This window comes from Aethalodelphis obliquidens, unplaced genomic scaffold, assembly GCF_003676395.1.
Source record: "Aethalodelphis obliquidens isolate GAN/ISIS:26980383/991018 unplaced genomic scaffold, ASM367639v1 scaffold4, whole genome shotgun sequence".
NCBI lineage: Eukaryota > Metazoa > Chordata > Mammalia > Artiodactyla > Delphinidae > Aethalodelphis > Aethalodelphis obliquidens.
In genome coordinates, this window is record NW_020837948.1 from 19,469,149 (window position 1) to 19,487,383 (window position 18,235).

At 46.6% G+C, this 18,235-nt stretch overlaps 1 protein-coding gene across 2 annotated transcripts in view; it reads right to left on the reverse strand.

Annotated features, from left to right (window-relative positions):
* The window catches only part of TNFAIP8 (TNF alpha induced protein 8), a 122,650-nt gene that overhangs the window by 53,414 nt on the left and 51,001 nt on the right, over positions 1-18,235 (reverse strand). The window contains exon 1 of one of the 2 annotated variants that reach the window (XM_027099604.1): positions 8,764-9,214. The exons of the other annotated variant lie outside the window; for it this stretch is intronic. Coding sequence (XP_026955405.1) covers positions 8,764-8,776 — 13 coding nt within the window. The 5' untranslated portion in view covers positions 8,777-9,214. Of the gene's footprint in view, positions 1-8,763; positions 9,215-18,235 lie in introns of those variants that run through there. 2 annotated transcript variants of the gene reach the window in all.

The window sequence follows — 18,235 nt, forward strand, 5'->3', positions numbered from 1 at the left end:
CCAGCAGGTCTTACCTGAAACAGGGCAACACAATGTGTTATCTCTAAGGCACCTGGGAGGCTCCCAAGCCCCAAATTACCCTCTTAGCACTACAGGAAATACTCTCATTAGAGAGGCGGTACTTTGGGCTAAACTTTGCCCTATTTCCTGTTCTACCATCAGGTTCTTTTAAAAATACAAGCGTATCTTGGAGAGGCCTGTGAATGACTAACATCTAAGAGTAAATGAACTCACTGGTTTCTTTGTTCCTTCACTGGGCATCCCAGGTGGTAGCAGGAATGCAGAAATTAAGAGTGTGGGGAGCGGGGGAAGGGGTGGGGGGAGGGGAGGGGAGGGAGGGTGGGGGAGGGGAGGGCTGGGAAAAGAGTAAATGCAAGTTTATCCCATCCCCAACTCCACCCTGCTCACTAATCTCCTGCCTGCCTCACACCAAGAAAAGGCAAAGAGGAGTAAACAAACCCAGCGGACAACTTGCCAGGCAGGTGGGTGAGTTTCAAATGCTTGGGGTTCCTTATCTTTAGTGATGTAAATTTTTCTAATGATGTAAAATACTCAGAATTGTTTTGACGAGATTTCCATCTCTGCTTCTCTAAATTGATTCTGCCTCCAAAGGCCACTGAACCAAAGAAATGAATTTCATTGAGGACATGATTTCTTTTCAAGTATTTGCAATTTGTGGGTAAAAATTATGGTGGCCCACTTACCCCAGTGATAGCCAGTTTTCTAACCTAAGGTAAAAAGCTAACATCTACTATAAAAACAAAAATACAAAGAGCTCACATCGATAAAATCTGGCATCTCTGACGCTGAGCAAACATAGCTGAAGTTAGCAGGCTTATAGCCCAAGAATCACGAACTGATAGCCTTAGGACTGAATCCCGCTCAGAGTTTTCTTGGGCCACATAAGTTTTATTTTTCATCTGAACTTCAATGACTTTAGATGAGAACTGTTCTCTGCAAGTTTGCCACAGGTCTCAACACTTGCAACTGTTCATATAAAGCACTGCTTATGCACTGATATTTCTTGCCTGGTTCTTGTAGACATTTGAGTTTGGGACCACCGTTTTAACAGACTGATGTTAAAAACAAACAACCTCTCCTACTAAGGTAGGGCTAACGTTTCAGAGCGGAGCATGTGTGGGCTGTTGAGTAATAGGATCACTAAAAAACAATAAACCGGGCTTCCCTGGTGGCGCAGTGGTTGAGAGTCCACCTGCCGATGCGGGGGACGCGGGTTCGTGCACCGGTCTGGGAGGATCCCACATGCCGCGGAGCGGCTGGGCCCGTGGGCCATGGCCGCTGGGCCTGCGCGTCTGGAGCCTGTGCTCCGCAAAAAAAAAAAAAAAAAAAAAACCAACAAACCACAACAGTGTGCAGCACCACTTGCAATCAGACTCTTAACAAAACAGGAGACTGAAAACACCAGTGGGACTCACTTGTCCCAGGATAAGCCACGTGACCATGGCTTTGAAACCACTTTTGAACAGAAGCATCTGCCACGAGTCACCGACTGATCTCACTGCTCCCACAAGATCCCTGACATCTGGATGGCCCAGAACAGAAGGCTGGCAGCCAAACTCCAAGCCTGTCTTGGCAAAGGAAACAATCCCTCTATTCAGTGAGCTGTGGCTATACCACAGCATCTGTAGGATCCAACTAACAGCACTCAGTTTGGAGCAATTCACACCCGGCGCTCAGACAGTCAAGCCACTTGATGGCTATTTGAGACATTTATGGCATGTAATACAGAAACTGGGCCATCACCTGTCTGTCCGTTAAGTGCTGGCAAAGAGGATTTAGGTCCTCACACCGAAACTCATCTCAGTTCCAAATGACACTTCCTATCGCACTATGCATAGAATCCAAGAATCAGAAAGCTAGTGCTTAAAGAAGCCTTTGAGGTCCTGTCAATCTCCTCATTCCTCAGACTTGTTCACAGTTGAGAAATTAGGTCCAGTGAGCTGATATGACCAGTCCAAAGGCTTATCACACAAGCGTCTTAAGGGGGACTAGAACATAGATCTCTGAGACCTCCACAGTGGAGGTTGTCCTCTCTGTGACCAGCCCCTCAGGGCAGCCTCCGTGTCCTTCTGCAGCCTGGCCCAGTGTTCCTGGACTTGATTTCTGTGACCCCCATGGGCATCCAGGTTCGAGGTCGTCACTGGGGTTTGGGTCAAAGCCCACTGATAATAAAGGGGTTCCTCTGCTTTGGTTGGCCTTCTGTGCATGTATTCCCTTGGGGATGTGGCAGGGAATACCGGCTGGCTGGGGACAAGGTTTGGGAGTTTGGAATCCTATACCCTAGCCATGGATTTCATCTACAAAGATAAACGGGCACCTCTTCTATCCCAATTTACTCATCACAAAAGCAGTGTTTTCTTTATATCACTGTGCCTTTCACTCCCTCAAGAGCTCTCTGAATGTTGCTCCAGCCCCATCCCCTGTCCTAGACAGCCATCTTCCTGGAGGTCTCATCTAGCATCAACTACCTGAAACTCCTTATGACTAATTGCCCTGTTTTGTTTATTTGTGTGCAGCTTCAAGGTCTTTACATTATCCAGAGTTCAGTAATATCCATTAAAATAGATAAAATAATCAAATATGGCAATTAAGCGCATATATAGAAAGTGTAAGGTATTCTTTACAGGGACGTATGGACTTCTTACACAGATTTAAAAAAAAATTTTATATTGGACTCCAGTGTTCTATGGGGGTGTATAATTACCATAGGTTGAAGAGCCTGCCTGTAATTAATCTTCTCTAGTTCTTATTCTCATCGCTCAATGCTTACCAGACCAGGTCTGTGTTTGAGAATTTCCCTCTCTGATCTGCAGTACTGTTGTGGTTCATGGACTCTGTATCCTTGTTCTCCCTGATAGCATCTGTGTCATTTGTCACTGGGCGGGGAGAGGGATTGGTAATCCAATATGCCGGGCTCCATTTGCTGTATTAGACCATAGCCAGACACCAAATAAGAAGCAACAGGGAAAGAAAAAAAACACGGTGAAAGGAAGCCTGTGTAGGAGACACCGTGGCCGACTTCCCATCGCTTCCTTCCGCCTGCCTGCCTGCTCCTTGTGGAGCAGCATGCCGTTTGAGGGAGAAACTGACCCCAGCCTCCAGCTCTCAGGTTCAGCCCTGAGCATTTCCACACAGTCATAGTAATCCCGTCCCCCTCGCCCTAGAGTGACTGGTTTAGGCAACCCAAGCCTAAGCCAATCAACACAGCACATTCTTTACTCAACAAACTGGCTTAAGATTTGGCACGTGGCCCAATCTGGGTCAGTGAGACATTAGAAATGTGCTGGGGGCTTCTGGAAAAGGTCACTCACTCCTCTGATAGAATTACCAAAAGCCAGTTCTCTCTCCTCTGGACACTGTATTGTGGGTGTGAAGTTAGAATTGCTGCAGACATTTAACCAGCATGAAAGAAGCCAGCTGAGGAAGAAAGTTAACCACAGAAGGCAGACTGGAAAAAAAGTGGGTCCTTCACATCACTGCACTGCTAAATCAAATCTCATTCTACTTATGCAACTAATGAAAAATCCACTTTTGTACAAGCCAGTCTAAACTAGGGTTCCTTTCTTGCACAAGAAGAGCCATAACTGATACCACATCGTGGGCCGCAAATGAGGAGCGTGCTTGAGGACTTCTAACCTTGCTGCCAGCCTTACCGTGTGCCCGGTCCCTAAAGGACAGTGGGTAATGGAGGCTGAGGATGCACAGCTGACCAAACCGTTCTCTCCCCTTTCCTCAAGCTTGCTGCCTAACAAAGGCCAGAGTGCAGCCTGGATGCCCCGCCTCCTGCAGGGCTAAGTCCTGTCTACCTGATGGCAGTGGTAGCTGAGAGCAGAAACCTGGGGGGTGGGGGGCGGCGGGGAGGAGCTGCTGAGATACCTTAGTGGCACACAGAGGGAGGGGAGCATGAGAGGTAGGACCTGGGTCCCTGGGCATCCTCCTCCACTCCCAGCATGGCCCTGCCCCGCCATCCCTGATGGGACATCTTGATGGGCCTTGTGTGAGGACATCCCTGCCCCGGTGGGGTGGCTGCCTTCCTCACAGGGGCTGAAAGAGCGAGACTTGGAAGGCAGGCAGGACAAGGAACTGGGAAGGTGTGTGTATAAAACCTCCAGATCCCAATCTAGAGTCAGGTCAGGCCTACTTTGGAATTTCTCCCAGGAGCTAAGGGTATGGTGAGAAGCTCAGGGACACATTCCTTGAAGGCTAAGAAGTTGTTAAATAGCAGAGAAGGGGCAGATCAACAATGGAAAACACTGGCCTAATAAGGTCAGGCCAGATTTTTGCCTTCGGATGTGCTCAAAGTCCATTTGGGGCTGCTTGTTACAAACACACACAGCACACAGCTAAAACGCTTAGCTTTCCACTGCAGTCTTACAGCTGAAACACTAAATTCCAACAGAAGGACTTTCTGGAAACTGGAGAAATCAGCTAAGTTTTTAACTAGGTTGTCTTTCGAGGCACCTTTGACGCGGCGCTCTCATTCTGTCACCCACGTGCAGCAAATACTTGTTCATAAGCCAGAAATGTAGAAATGGTTCTTGTCAAGTTTTCTTAAGGCCCACCTACTGCTCCTAGCAACCTCCACAAAAACACCTGCATTTCTGCATTTGCTTTGTTGTCCTGAGTTTTGATAATGGAATCTCCTCCAGCAAGCACTCCTTCTCAGGTTCTCACCAAAGCCTGCTCCACCAGGAGCATTATACTCCTCAAGACCAGGAATCAAAGGACCACAGGGGTCCGTGCCCTCTGGCTCCAGGGGGAGACAAAGACTTTAACCACCGAAAGGATTCCAAAGAATGCAACGCTAATGGCAGTGGGGTTTCAGAGCTCATTTAAAGACAATGTACACAAATGAACACATGAAATTACCTTGTTTGGCAAAAAACACACAAACAAACAAAAAAACCCAGAGAGAGAGGGAGAGAAAGTGAGAGAGAAAGTACTATGCAAACAAATATAAATGCAAAATAAGATGATGATATAAATCTCACATTACCTATAGTGGGAGCTTTGCTTTAGGGGGAAAGGAAAGAAAAGAAAGGGCAAGAGATAGGGATGAATTAGTTCTCTCCACAAGATGGGACAACCTTATGCAAAGACCTCATGTTGCTTTGTGCACAAGATACAGGCCACCGTGAGGTGATTAAAGGACATGAGGTGATGCGGACCACAGCACAAAGCCATTCTCCTCTAGACTTAGCACTAGTCTGACCTTCATCAGAAAGTGAGATTAGAGGGTTTGGCCTGTGTCCAGAGGACATCTGTCATGAGATCTAAAGGAGATAGACAGAAAAAAAAAAAAAAAAAAAGCTTGAATTGGCTCACAGTAAAGCAAGAATGTTGGGCAAAATTTGTCCAAGTCAAACTGTATTTTATGGTAACCATTTGCTCTCTCCTCAGCTGGTAATTCTGTTTCAAGTTCATTTTAAGTAACATGTAATACGTCATCTTATTAAATTTTATGGAGATGTGTGATACTGAAAACATTTGGGACTATAGGAATTGGATAGGACTATAGGAATTGGATGTTAACTATACCCAATGTTAACTATACCCAATTAACTTAGAAATGAACATAGGGAGGCTTTACCAGATTGTAGATTCTAGCGTGTAACCACTGGGGAAATCCAAGGATTTATCTCTATACTCAAACAAAGGAAGGCATTTTGGGCAGAGGACTCCTCTGAGTTCAGAGGTCTGATCCTTTCTTGTGTTTGCTGTGGGGCCTCTAGAGGTAGGTAGTTCACGCTGGGGGAACAACCAAACAGCTGCTGGAGGAGCCCCCAGCACTTGGCTTCCTCTTAAACCACTGCACGTGGAAGTCTGGGCCTGTGTGTGGTTGTGCACCCCACCCGGGCAGGCAGTGGGCCGTTAGGAGGCAGGTTCCCATCCCGGCTCTGGCACTATCATGCTGAATAACCATGGACGCCTGATTTGATTTCTCTGTCCTAAATTTCATCTGTAAAATGAGAATATTAGACTAAATCAAACAGCTTCTCATCTCATGCCTAGTGAAAGTCAAATTCATCATAGTTGTCCACAACGTGCCACCTTATCGGGCCCCTCACCACCTCTCTGGTTCATTCCCTGTCCTCTTTCTTATCAGTACTAGGGCTGTTTCTGGAATACCATGTCCACTCCCACCTCAGGACCTTTGCATCTGCTTTCCTTCTGCCTGTAATGCTCTTCCCCAGGCTATTCACAGGTGTGGCTTCCTCACATATTTCAGGTGAGTCTAATATCACATTCTCTGTGAGGACACACAATTACAAATCCTACACACACACACACACACACACACACACACACACCCTCATCTTTATCCTCCTATTCAGCTTAGAAAAATTTTTTTTCCTCCTTAGCACTTAATAGTATCCCACCTACTATATATTTTACTTATTTATTTTATTGTCTATATCCCCTAGTAGAATGTCTACTCTCCAAGGGCAGGGAATTCTCTCTGTTTTGTTCACTGGTGTATCCCTGGTACCTGGAAGAGTCCCTGATACAGAAAAGGAACTCATTAAGTTTTGCTGAATGGATGCATGCACGGGTGGGTGGAAGGGAGGGCAGGAAGAGTACAGCTCTCTACCGTGACTTCCAGCTCTGAGGTCTGTGGGCTGCGGTGTCCATGGCCGAAGGAAGGGCTGTCCTCTGTCACCACTGTACAGATTGGACTCCATAACCACATGAAACAGCAAGCCAACACAGAGATGTACGTGGTGGGCTTTCACTCTGCTGCAGACCCTCTCAAGTGCTGCTTCCGGCACGTTCCATGCTCTGAGCTGCTGAAGGGCCACATATACCCTACAGTCTCAGCAAGACCACGGCCTCCAAACGTTGTCTACAGGAGATTCTTTATATTGGTGCTCAGCTCCATTTTCTAGAGTCAAAATTAATACTTTTGGGGGGATCACAGTTACATCCAACTCCTTTCTCAAACTCTGCATCTAAAATCCCCAGGGGAAAGAGAAGTAAGCTTCTCTATTGCCAAGATGACCACGCTATTAATTTAACCTGCAATGAGAAGAGGTGGTGATGCTCCCCGTGCAGTTCAGCCAGTTCCACTAGATGGCAACATGGTCTGGGTGTGCTGGTATCCACCGCTGACATTTACCAGCCACACAGAAGAGAGAAGCTCCCACACACCCGTCCTGTTCTCTGATACACTTATCTCCTTGCCTCCTCTTCACTTTTAGCCTGGCTATTTTCAACCAATAATTTACGTTTGCTCCTAAATGGTTCGTGCTTACTCGTGAATGCATTTAATATAATCGCTCCAGCCTTGAAAGTTTTATGTCCGCTTCTTTCTGCCAAAGTACATTACTTACCCTAACCCCCGCTGTAGAACTCTACCCAAAATTCACTTCTCCCACAAAACCTGCCCAAGCAAACCTGGTTCTGATTCCAACTGTATATATGCCATGATATACAGTCACAGACACATAACCAGTTTTATATATTGGATAGAATGTGCCTATATACATATATAAAGAAAGCTGACAGACAATCACACACACAGCTCTGGGCATCTGGTAGGCAAATGTACATTTCATATAAATGATGTGCAGGTGACCACATTCCACCTAACAGAAGTAGTCACGGCTCTACGAAATAGCATTGGCTGCGAGAGGTTCAATTGGCATGGATATATATACTACCAAAAGCAAAATCGATAGCTAGTGGGAAGCAGCCACATGGCATGGGGAGATCAGCTCCGTGCTTTGTGACCACCTAGAGGGGTGGGATAGGGAGGGTGGGAGGGAGGCAGATGCAAGAGGGAAGAGATATGGGAACATATGTGTATGTATGACTGATTCTCTTTGTTGTAAAGCAGAAACTACACACCATTGTAAAGCAATTATACTCCAATAAAGATGTAAAAAAAAAAATCATGGGCCAAGAAACTAGATATATTAACACTCATCTATGTCTTCCAATTTCTAGTTCCTTCCTAGTATTCAATTTAAGGTCCAGAAAGTCTTTTGAGCAGAAAAATTTTAGATAAACCTCAACAAATATTATGTATAGACTTGAACAAGAGTGTGTAAATACCAATATAACTTAAGGGCTATTTTAAAAGGCTCTCTTTATTTCAATCCTTGAAAACGTGTCCAATTTATCTTAAAATTAAGTTTACTTACAGAAGCATTAAGTAAGGCTGAAAACAAGCCTAAGGTCTATTTTTAAAGTACAAAAGCCCTCATGTGTGGGGTTAAATCCCTTATTGGCTGTTAGAGGAAATGGTAGCAGCGATATTCTGACAAACCCCTACATAATGCGAGAACAGAAATAAACACCCTTGTGTGTTTGCAGTTCTCAAGGTGTTACCGCCACTACCAGACCGCTGGGATCCAGAGATGTCTGAGAGTTAGTAAACACATATAAATTGTCAAAAGGAGAAACTTTATGTGAAAAAGTTCTCGATGGGTTCAGAGCCCCATTTCTGAAACATTTCAATCCTTCATTTGTGTACAAATGAAACTGTCTACATGCAAACTTCAGATGCCATTTTTTCCACCCACAGTACTCAAACGTCCCTCAGCTTAATACCGGTTCTCCACACCCAGAGTCATAGCAAAAAAAAACAAAACAAAACAGTGAACACAACCACTTTAAAGCCGTGACCAAAGATTATTTCCCTGTAGACAGCAACACCACGGTATTTAGTCATCTGAACATTCTGCCAGATTCTGACAAAGATGTTACATCGAAGTTAGTCTGAGGGTACGGTTAACTCACGTAGTTTCAGCATATTCCCCCGTATCAATCAGAAGGAGAGGTTTGTGGAGTCTTGGTAGAGTCACACAGACCAGAGGAACATACACAGCCACACTGTTGATGTGTATTCTCTGGCATCCGTATCGCCTTCAGGGAAAGTCAGTCCTCCCCGAGAATAATTCAACAGAATTTATACCGTCCTTTTGAAAAATCAACCATAAGTTTATCAAACCAATGCACAGAAGACAGTGGTCAACAACAGTCACTTCAAAAGTTGTTTTGCTTGTTATTCTGGGACCTGGGTTTCGTCACCTGTAGTGGAATACATTATGCAGCCTTTAGTTGTGACTCCAGAGAGGTCTCCGCATCCACAGTGGGACGGACTGGTTGCTGCCTGCACTTGCTACCCGTAAACTACGACTACACAGAGACACAGGGATTACCTGTGATAGGTGAACGGGGGATAGTTGCAAAATCAAGCAGAAACAGGAAGTCTAACGTTTCAACATGTTAGGAAAGAGGAGCAGATACTTTAAAAAAAAAAAAGAAGTAGCCCTAGTCATAGACGCCTAGAAAAAAGAAAATTAAAAAAAAACCTCATTCCTACCTGGCCAGTATAAACATGAATGTCTATTAATAGTAAGAATTGCTTAAAGGTGTTCTGGTTCTCAGGAAAACTAGAGAATAGAGTTTGGACAACATTGCTACGGGCTCTAGGTGTGTGGGCTTAAGTAGTTGTGGCTCGTGGGCTCTAGAGCGCAGGCTCAGTAGTTGTGGCACACGGGCTTAGTTGCTCCGCGACATGTGAGATCTTCCCAGACCAGGGCTGGAACCTGTGTCCCCTGCATTGGCAGGCGGATTCTTAACCACTGTGCCACCAGGGAAGCCCAAGTTTGTTGATTTTACTTTTATCTTCTGCAGCAGTAACACTCTGCCTTGAGCCTACTAGGTACTCAGCAAAAAAGATCCCAAGTGGAATGCAATGGACAAATGCTCTGGAGTCTGCTAGGTCAGGTTCAAATACCTGCTGCGCCACTTCCTGGTTTTGTAGACTTGCAAGTTACTTCACTTCTCTGAGCAATTTTGTTCTCTGTCAAATGAGAATAACATCATCTACCTCGTAGAATTGCTATCAAGATGTAAAGAGAACAATGTGAAGCAAATAACATATTGCCCGATTCACAGCAAATGCTCAAATAGCAATAAGCATTATTGTTGACCTGAAATAAAATGAAATGCCTATAGGGAATTCCCTGGCGGTCTAGTGGTTAGGACTGAGCACTTTCACTGTCGTGGCCCCTGGTCAGGGAACTAAGATCCCGCAAGCTGCCCAGCAAAAAAATAAACAAATAAATAAAAATCAAATGCCTACCACTAAATCAGGGAGGAGGCTGAAAGAAATACCAAATCAACACCAACTGACAAACATATTACGCTTTTCTCATTTCCTTCAGCCAGCATTATCATGTGACTAACTCACAGAGGTTTGAAGTTTATACCTTAGAAACCTCCCTTTTGTGTTCCTTTGTGTTACCTCCCCAAATTCTGACTGGCCCCTTGATGCTATGACAACTTCATCAGGGACTAAGGGTCAAAGAAGACTCCAAGAGAAAACTGCACCTGGAAGCGAAGGACTCCAAATCAGAAAGACCTCTCAAACCCCAGTACACTGGCAATTCCAAGGGTAAGTTACAAAATGTAAAGAGCAGAAATGCTTCCTCTAAACAGAGGAAGCAGGGTCTCACATTTCCTTAAAATGTGGTCTCGGGGGTAGCTGCATGGCTAGGTGGCTACCAGGAGCCACTCTGTCCACTGCTGTGAATAGAGCAGCACAGTGAAGCTGCAGGAAGGGAAGGCAGGAGGGAGAGGTGCACAGCATCACAGAAAACAACTGCCAACATGGCAGCACAGCCCTCACACATGCTCCAGACACAGTCATGGAAGTCCTGCCTGGGAGAGGCAAGGGCAGAGAAGGCTGCAAGCATTAGAGTCTCATGTATCAGTTGGGCACCTCCGTACCCAGGAGAACCAATTCTTGATTTTGGAGAGAGCACTCCAACAACGGGAGAATAAAAAGCAACAAATCTAGGGAATCCCCTGGCAGTTCAGTGGTTAGGACTTGGCACTTTCACTGCTGGGGCCCGGGTTCGATCCCTGGCCGGGGAACTAAGATTCTGCAAGCCACGCGGTGCGGCCAAAGAAAAGCAACACATCTGGTTGGGCTACAGATCAGGCAGGAGGTCATGTCCTTAAGACATCCCTCCTTCCTCTCTGACTTGAGACCAGAATGCCGAGGTCTTACGTATTCAGAGCTATTCAAAGTTTGCCGTTTAAAGCGGTCCCAGCAGTCGTAATATTAAATTCTGCTCATCCTCCATTTGGAAAGAAAGAAGAATCATAGACAGAGGCTAAAGATCAGGGAGATTGTGGAGCACCCAAAACTCACAGAATCTAACAAGGTATCTAACGCGCTTCAGTTGCCTTTGGAGATACAAACACAGCTCTCCTATGCTTCCCTAGGACTTGCAATTAGGACGTTCCTGACAGATCTAAGGATCAACAGTTGTGACAGCTGCCCAGTGCAGAAGCATCATCCGTGCCCTGAGACAGGGAGACGGGAGGCAACTGGAACTTCCATCCCTGGAAACCCTGCGTGATGGCCTAGTGGCCGAGGTCTCCGTCCGGATCCAGCCTCACAAAGGTGATCGGTGCTCAGGAGAACGCAGGGCTCGCTCTCTTTCCGGTGAGCTCAGCTCCGCAGCTGAAGCAAGGTACCGCTCAGCACCCCAACACCCCCGGGAGTGCAACTGGCATTGCTGGTGATGGAGGCACTCCAGAGCTTGGCAGCGACACTAAATAAGCCGTCGTTAGGGAAGTCTGAGTGCGTCTGCCGTGGTATTTCTTCTCCAGCTATCTGCAAGCAAGCACGTGACGGTGGCTTTTAGAAAACCAGATTCTGCTTCTGAGTGTGCATGCCCTCCACATTATCTAGGCATCTCAGAGCAAGGCACTATCACTTCAATCCACTGTCTCCACACCCCGGTGGCAAGCGCAATTTCAAAGAGGTGAAGCAGCATATTCAACAGGGCCCTGCAAGTTGGGGCAGGGCTGAGAAGAGAAGCCATGAGATCTAAGCCATGAGACCCAGGGTGACCTCCAGAACACATGCTCTCTCTCTGGCCTAGTTTCACTGACTGCTTATTATACACCCCAGGAAAAACATTTCCTCTATGGCCACCCACATCCTCATGGCTGCATGAACATTTGCATTTCACTTATTTCAACAGATTCTATAGTCTCTGGGTCAGAACTGGAAATGTCTGCAAAACACCTTGATCTTTATGCTTTGGCATTCCCACGTGCTCTCCAGCCCCTAGTGCATGATCTAGTGACTGCCAAGAGCAGTGCTGTTTTCTTTCCTTTCGACCCTCCCCTTTCCCCATCAGTTCTGTCTGGACCCTCCTTTCTGGCCTTCTCCCAGCCACTTCAACCCTCTCAATGGCCTCCCTAAAACCAGAGAACTGAGCAGGGTCTCCTCCTTGATTCAACTTGCTTCCTTTGCCCATCTGCTCTTCTTCAAGGAGGAAGGAGTCATTGGCAAGGGAGGAAGGCACTCTAAAGGGGAATTACTCCAGGGGACTCAGTGCCTGAGACTGGTAAGGTGCTCCAGAAGCGTTTTCTGGATGTTATCACAGAGGCAGCTGATGGTCAGACTCACCCTCTCTCCCCCAGCACAGAAGCACACAGTTCCTGCCTGGACCAGGGTCGGGAAATCCCGCTAGATGCCAAGCAGCGTGCATGATTTCCCTACGTTCGCTCAGCCCTCACCGAAACCCTGGGAGGTGGGCACCATGATCCCCGGGTTACAGGAGAGGAAACTAAGCTCCATAAATTTAACATACCCGCTCAGTGCAATGCCAAGATAGGGACATAAGGATCTCATTCCAAATCTGTTGGCTTTTTTCTCTTCATATCATATCACGAAATTGTCCTTGGTTCACCAGACAGAAAACACAAATAGGGGACTGTCTGGAAAATATAGAGAACAGCTGGCCACCCACCTTTCAAGGTTGGGCAGAGCAGTGAGTTCAACAGTGGGAACGGGAGCTGCTGGGGGCCAGCCCTGGCTTCAGAGACAGGGCGGGGGTGGAGATTTCTCAAGTCCATCCTCACATTGACTGCAATTTGCAGCCTCCTCCTAGATGGGCTGCATAAAATGTAAGTGTGGGATGGCAGACTTTTCTATCACGTGTTTGTAGGTTTTAAGGATAAATTTTATAAAATGTTACTTAGAAGCAAGCAAACAGACAAACGAGTAAATAAATACATAAATAAATAACCGCCTGGCTGGTTAGCAGTGCAGTGGTGGCCAGAGCTAGACCTTAGGACTCTAGAAGGAGCATTTATGTCTGTCTTCCTATGATGCAGGCTCCAATCTCTCTTCACGCTCGCACCACCAATGAAGACACTAAATCAGCCTTTACAGAGCACAGAAACACCGAGCGCCTGTTGCACTTGAATGTGGTTTATTTTCTGCTGAGCTGAATATAAACAGAGTCCTGACATTTTATAGCATTCTTCCATTGCAAGCCTTCATGTGAAACTGAACACGATCCCTTGTAATAAAATACTAAACTAATTAAACTCTAAATTTACCAAGAAAAACTCTCCAATGGTAGAGTTAATTTCTCTATAAATTTCTAGAATTTCTAGTTAATACACAACGTATACTTCCCAAGCTGAACTCCTCATCCTCCTTCCATGGCCAAACCTGATCATTTCCCTCCCTCTTTTAACCTCTGTGGATCCCATCATCACCCTGTCAGCCAGTCACCACTGATTCCTCTCTTGGTTTGGATGGTCTCTCATTCACCAAGTTCTGCTGTCTTTCCATCTGTGCTTCCACCGTTCTCATTTGCATTCTGTTAAACCCTTTGCTTTCAAGGTGGCAGAAGGTTACTTTCTTGAAAAGACAACTTTCCAGAGAAGGCCATCAAAGCAGTTCTACTCTCCATTCTCCTTTAGAGGACAGAGAGCTATTTCATGTTGTAGTTTTACCCATGTGGCTATATGGAAAGCTAAATTAAAAAAAACAACAACAACAACTTTCAGAAATGTTTCAGTTTAGAGAGCCATTAGAAATTACAGCATGTCTTGAGTAAAGTTTCTCCTTGATTTTTGCCCCAGGAAACACACACACCAGTTTTGTTTGTTTGTTTGTTTTGCGGTACGCGGGCCTCTCACTGCTGTGGCCTCTCCCGTTGCGGAGCACCGGACGCACAGGCTCAGCGGCCATGGCTCACGGGCCCAGCCGCTCAGCGGCATGTGGGATCTTCCCGGACCTGGGCACGAACCCGTGTCCCCTGTATCGGCAGGCGGACTCTCAACCACTGCGCCACCAGGGAAGCCCACACACACCAGTTTTGACAATTTGCAGGGGAAGGATGATTGTGTCACCCAGTTCTGGGCCTCATCCCATTTGTACTCAGAGCCACCCTGCTCAGGCACCCACCATCAGCACTTGTCTTCCACCCCATCCTCCTCCATTTACAGCTGAACAAATTTACCCAACGACTAGCTGACATCAAACAAGCTTCTTCCATGTGGTGACTGAGGAGCAGACACTGCCATCACCTCCTGGAGAGATGTCGGAGCCCCATTTTCCCTTCCCACTAAGCAGTCCTCTCTTACAGATGAGGAGGGGCCCCTGGAGCCCAGAGTTTCCTATCCTGTCATACATTTCTGTCTCCCCTCCTCTATCCTCTCGTCACCCAAAGTCCTTCAGGACAATGGAGAGCACATGGGCTAGTTTAATCTGGAAAATGCTCACTAATACAGCAAAGGGAGGGCTTCCCTGATGGCGCAGGGGTTAAGAATCCGCCTGCCAATGCAGGGGACACGGGTTCGAGCCCTGGTCCGGGGAGATCCCACATGCCGTGGAGCAACTAAGCCCGTGCGCCACAACTGCTGAGCCTGAGCTCTAGAGCTCGCGAGCCACAACTACTGAGCCTGTATGCCACAACTACTGAAGCCCGCACGCCTAGAGCCCGTGTTCCACAACAAGAGAAGCCACCACAACGAGAAGCCCGTGTACCACAACGAAGAGTAGCCCCCGCTCACCACAACTAGAGAAAGCCCGCACGCATCAACGAAGACCCAATGCAGCCAATAAATAAATAAATTTATATGTAAGAAAAAATACAGCAAAAGGATGGGCTGAAACTCAATTCATATGCCTCCTTACCCCAAAAGAGCTTCTCTTCTGGGCTCCGTACCCCATCTTCCCATCAGCCGCTCAGACTTGAAACCTCAATGTCATCGTGGACCTCACTCTCCCCCTGCCAGCCACCAGGTTCTCACATTTCCCCACCCTTGCAGTGCCCCTCTGCCTCCCCCTTGCTCCAGCCCCAGTGCCCTATCCTACCTCAGGCCTCATCCGTTGGCCTCAACTTCCTGCTTCCTTTCACTCACTTGCCCTCATGGCACATCTTCTCAAAGCACAGCTCTAGCACCAAGACGTCACTATCTGTGCCTAGAACTGAGTTGAAAAAGGGTTTCCCCATCCTCACTTTATGACATCACTCTCCGATGAGGAATGTGCAGTACTTCCCAGCTGCTCATGGACCAGAGTCCACTCTGGCAGCACAGGATTTAACGCGGTCCCCAGTCCTGCCCCCACCAGGCTTAGCACTGTTCTACTTCCGGGCCCCTGCTCACCCGCTTTCCTTGGCCTCTGGGGTCCTTCCCACCATCAGGAGCTACAAAACACTGCCAGCCTCCCAAGGTTCAGCTCACAGCAGGCCTGTCATGATGCCTTCAGCTACCTCCTACTCCTCTGTCTCCTAGGCAACTTCAAAGCTCCTTTACCACATTTAGCCCGTTTTGCCCCAAGGGAGAGTCATTGCTATATACATCTCATCATCCCATTACACTGTACTTCCCTAGGCAACAGGGAGATTTCTTCATTCATTCAACAAAATTAACCTGCATTTACCTGGTACTTCCTGCATGCCAGGCACTGACTTAGGTGCTGGGCACATGGTGGGAAATAAAACACATGAACTGACATTCAGTGGGAGCGAGATCTGGCAGCCAAGTGAACACATAAATAACTAAAGGACAGATTTCAAGAGGGGCGAGGATGGACATGAACAGGGGGTTCCGATGGAGACCACTTTGGCAGAGGTGGCATCGGAGGTATATGTCAAGAGCTAGAAGAAGAGCAGGAAAAGCAGCAAGAGGAACAGGTGCTCCAGCCTGAGACAAGACAAGCTTGGCCCACTCCAGGGAGAGGAGTGGAAAGGGGGCCAGTGTGGCTGTAGTGTTGGAAAAGCACAGGGAAGAAGCAGCTGGGAGTCGGGCAAAGGCCGGAATAGGTAGGGCCACCCAGGGCATGGTAAGAAGTTTATATTATATGGTGGGAATGTAAAACAGGACAAATGTCTGGAAGGCAAAGTGGCAATAAAGATCAAAACCTTCAGGGGCTTCCCTGGTGGCGCAGTGGTTGAGGGTCCACCTGCCGATGCAGGGGACACGGGTTCGTGCCCCGGTCTGGGAGGATCCCACGTGCCGCGGAGCGGCTGGGCCGGTGAGCCATGGCCGCTGAGCCTGCGTGTCTGGAGCCTGTGCTCCGCAACGGGAGAGGCCGCAACAGTGAGAGGCCCGCCTACCACAAAAAAAAAAAAAAAAAAAAAAAAAAAAACCTTCAAACTCCGCGTGTCCTTTGAACTACTTCCAAGAACACATCCAATGAAACAGAGACAGGTACGGACAGCCGCTCAGAGCAAGGGTGTTGCGTGGTGTTATGACAATGGTGAAGGTTAAAAACAGCTCACCTGTCCAAATAGGGGACTGGTTAAGTGAATTATGGCATATCTATACAATGGCATGTAATACAGCATTGAAAAATGATTTTGTAGAGTAATTAATAACATGAGAACTCTTCACAAAGGCTACAAAGCAATATATAAAAGAAATCATATTAAGTACTATACAATCTTTGTAGAGAAAAACCACAGGCATACACAAAACAGCCTGGAGTAATATTCACAAAATGTTTGTTTCCCAGTGCTGAAATTAAGGAGTAACATTTTTTTTCATTTTTCACTTTTTTGTCAAATTATAGTAGATAAAATACACTACACTACCATGTGATGCTTTTGCAATAAGCGAAAAAGGTTTTCAAAAACCTGTTAGTAACAAGAAGGTATAGCAGGGTAGATTTCCTCCAAATAATAAAGGCTGCTGATCAAGAGATGGCCAGGGCAATCTTCTGTCTTTTTAGGGAATCTTCAGAGCAAAACAGAAAAACAAACAAAAAAAAACCTCCCTAGAACTTGAGGCAGGAAGTGTGTCATTCCTTTCTTGCTGCTCGCTGATCCCTCTGACTCAGCACTGACTGTTAGGCCCCTCGGATCCTCGTTTTAAAGAAGTTAGAAGATAGAAGAGGATGAAGACTTGGAAACCTCACCCAGGAGCTCCCAGCCCTGGGGCTGAAGTCTGAAATGCCAAACTGGATCTTCTAAGGAAAAAGCCTTTTACCGTTCTTCTTTAGATTCATTACAACTGAGATCAACAGTCTCACTTATATTATTACAGGTTAAACATGATTACATTTTTGTCTATTTCTTTTAAATAAGATTTACTTTGCAAGCCCCAAACAATCTGTTGTGCGTAAGCCTTCTTCCCAAACAGGTTTGAAAATGTAATAAACTATTCAAACAAGTCACAACAAGTCTCAGGTATTCTGATGCTGGCTTACGCAGGCCCAAGTTGAAAACATTCGCCGCAGAGGCCCATTCAGCCAGTGTGCCTCCCTGCTGGCCACTGGCTCACAAATGCGGTTTGGTTCCCATGTCCTGTTTGGCAGCCTCCTAAGCTCAGCACTTAACGGCCACTCAAAGAGCACAGATTGGAAATGATTTGCCAGCAGAATCCCACATACTGCTTTTAGTTCTGTTTTTAACAACCCTGGAAGCCACGGAGCTGAGGGAAACGTATACGGGGGACTGTACACAAAAACCGAATTTTTTTTATTCTGGAAACCTTAGAAATTTTAAGACAAATTAAATCAGAATTTGAGGACACTCACAATTACAGTACAGGGCCTCTGCCTTCCCACATTCATTCAACACTATTTATTGAGGCCTTACTCAATGGTAGCCCCTGGGGAGGTAGGATGGGGTATGAAGGAGGAAGGGAAGGAACCAGATACTTCCAAGATATTCTAACAGCTACAGTCAGTTTGAGAACAGGTTATTAAGGATCTTATAAGCCCTACTTAAAATTTTAGACTTTATCAAAACTCTAATAAGGTATCTTAAGCGGGGGATGACACAATCAGATGGATATTTTATAAAGACCAAGAGCAGCACAGGGAGCCAGACTGGTATGGAGGTGGGAGTAGGGGGGCGTGTGGCATGTCAACTGTCCTTAAGGGAATCTAGGTAAGAGATGATGGTGGAGATCTGGTCTTAGTTGGTGGCAGTAGGCT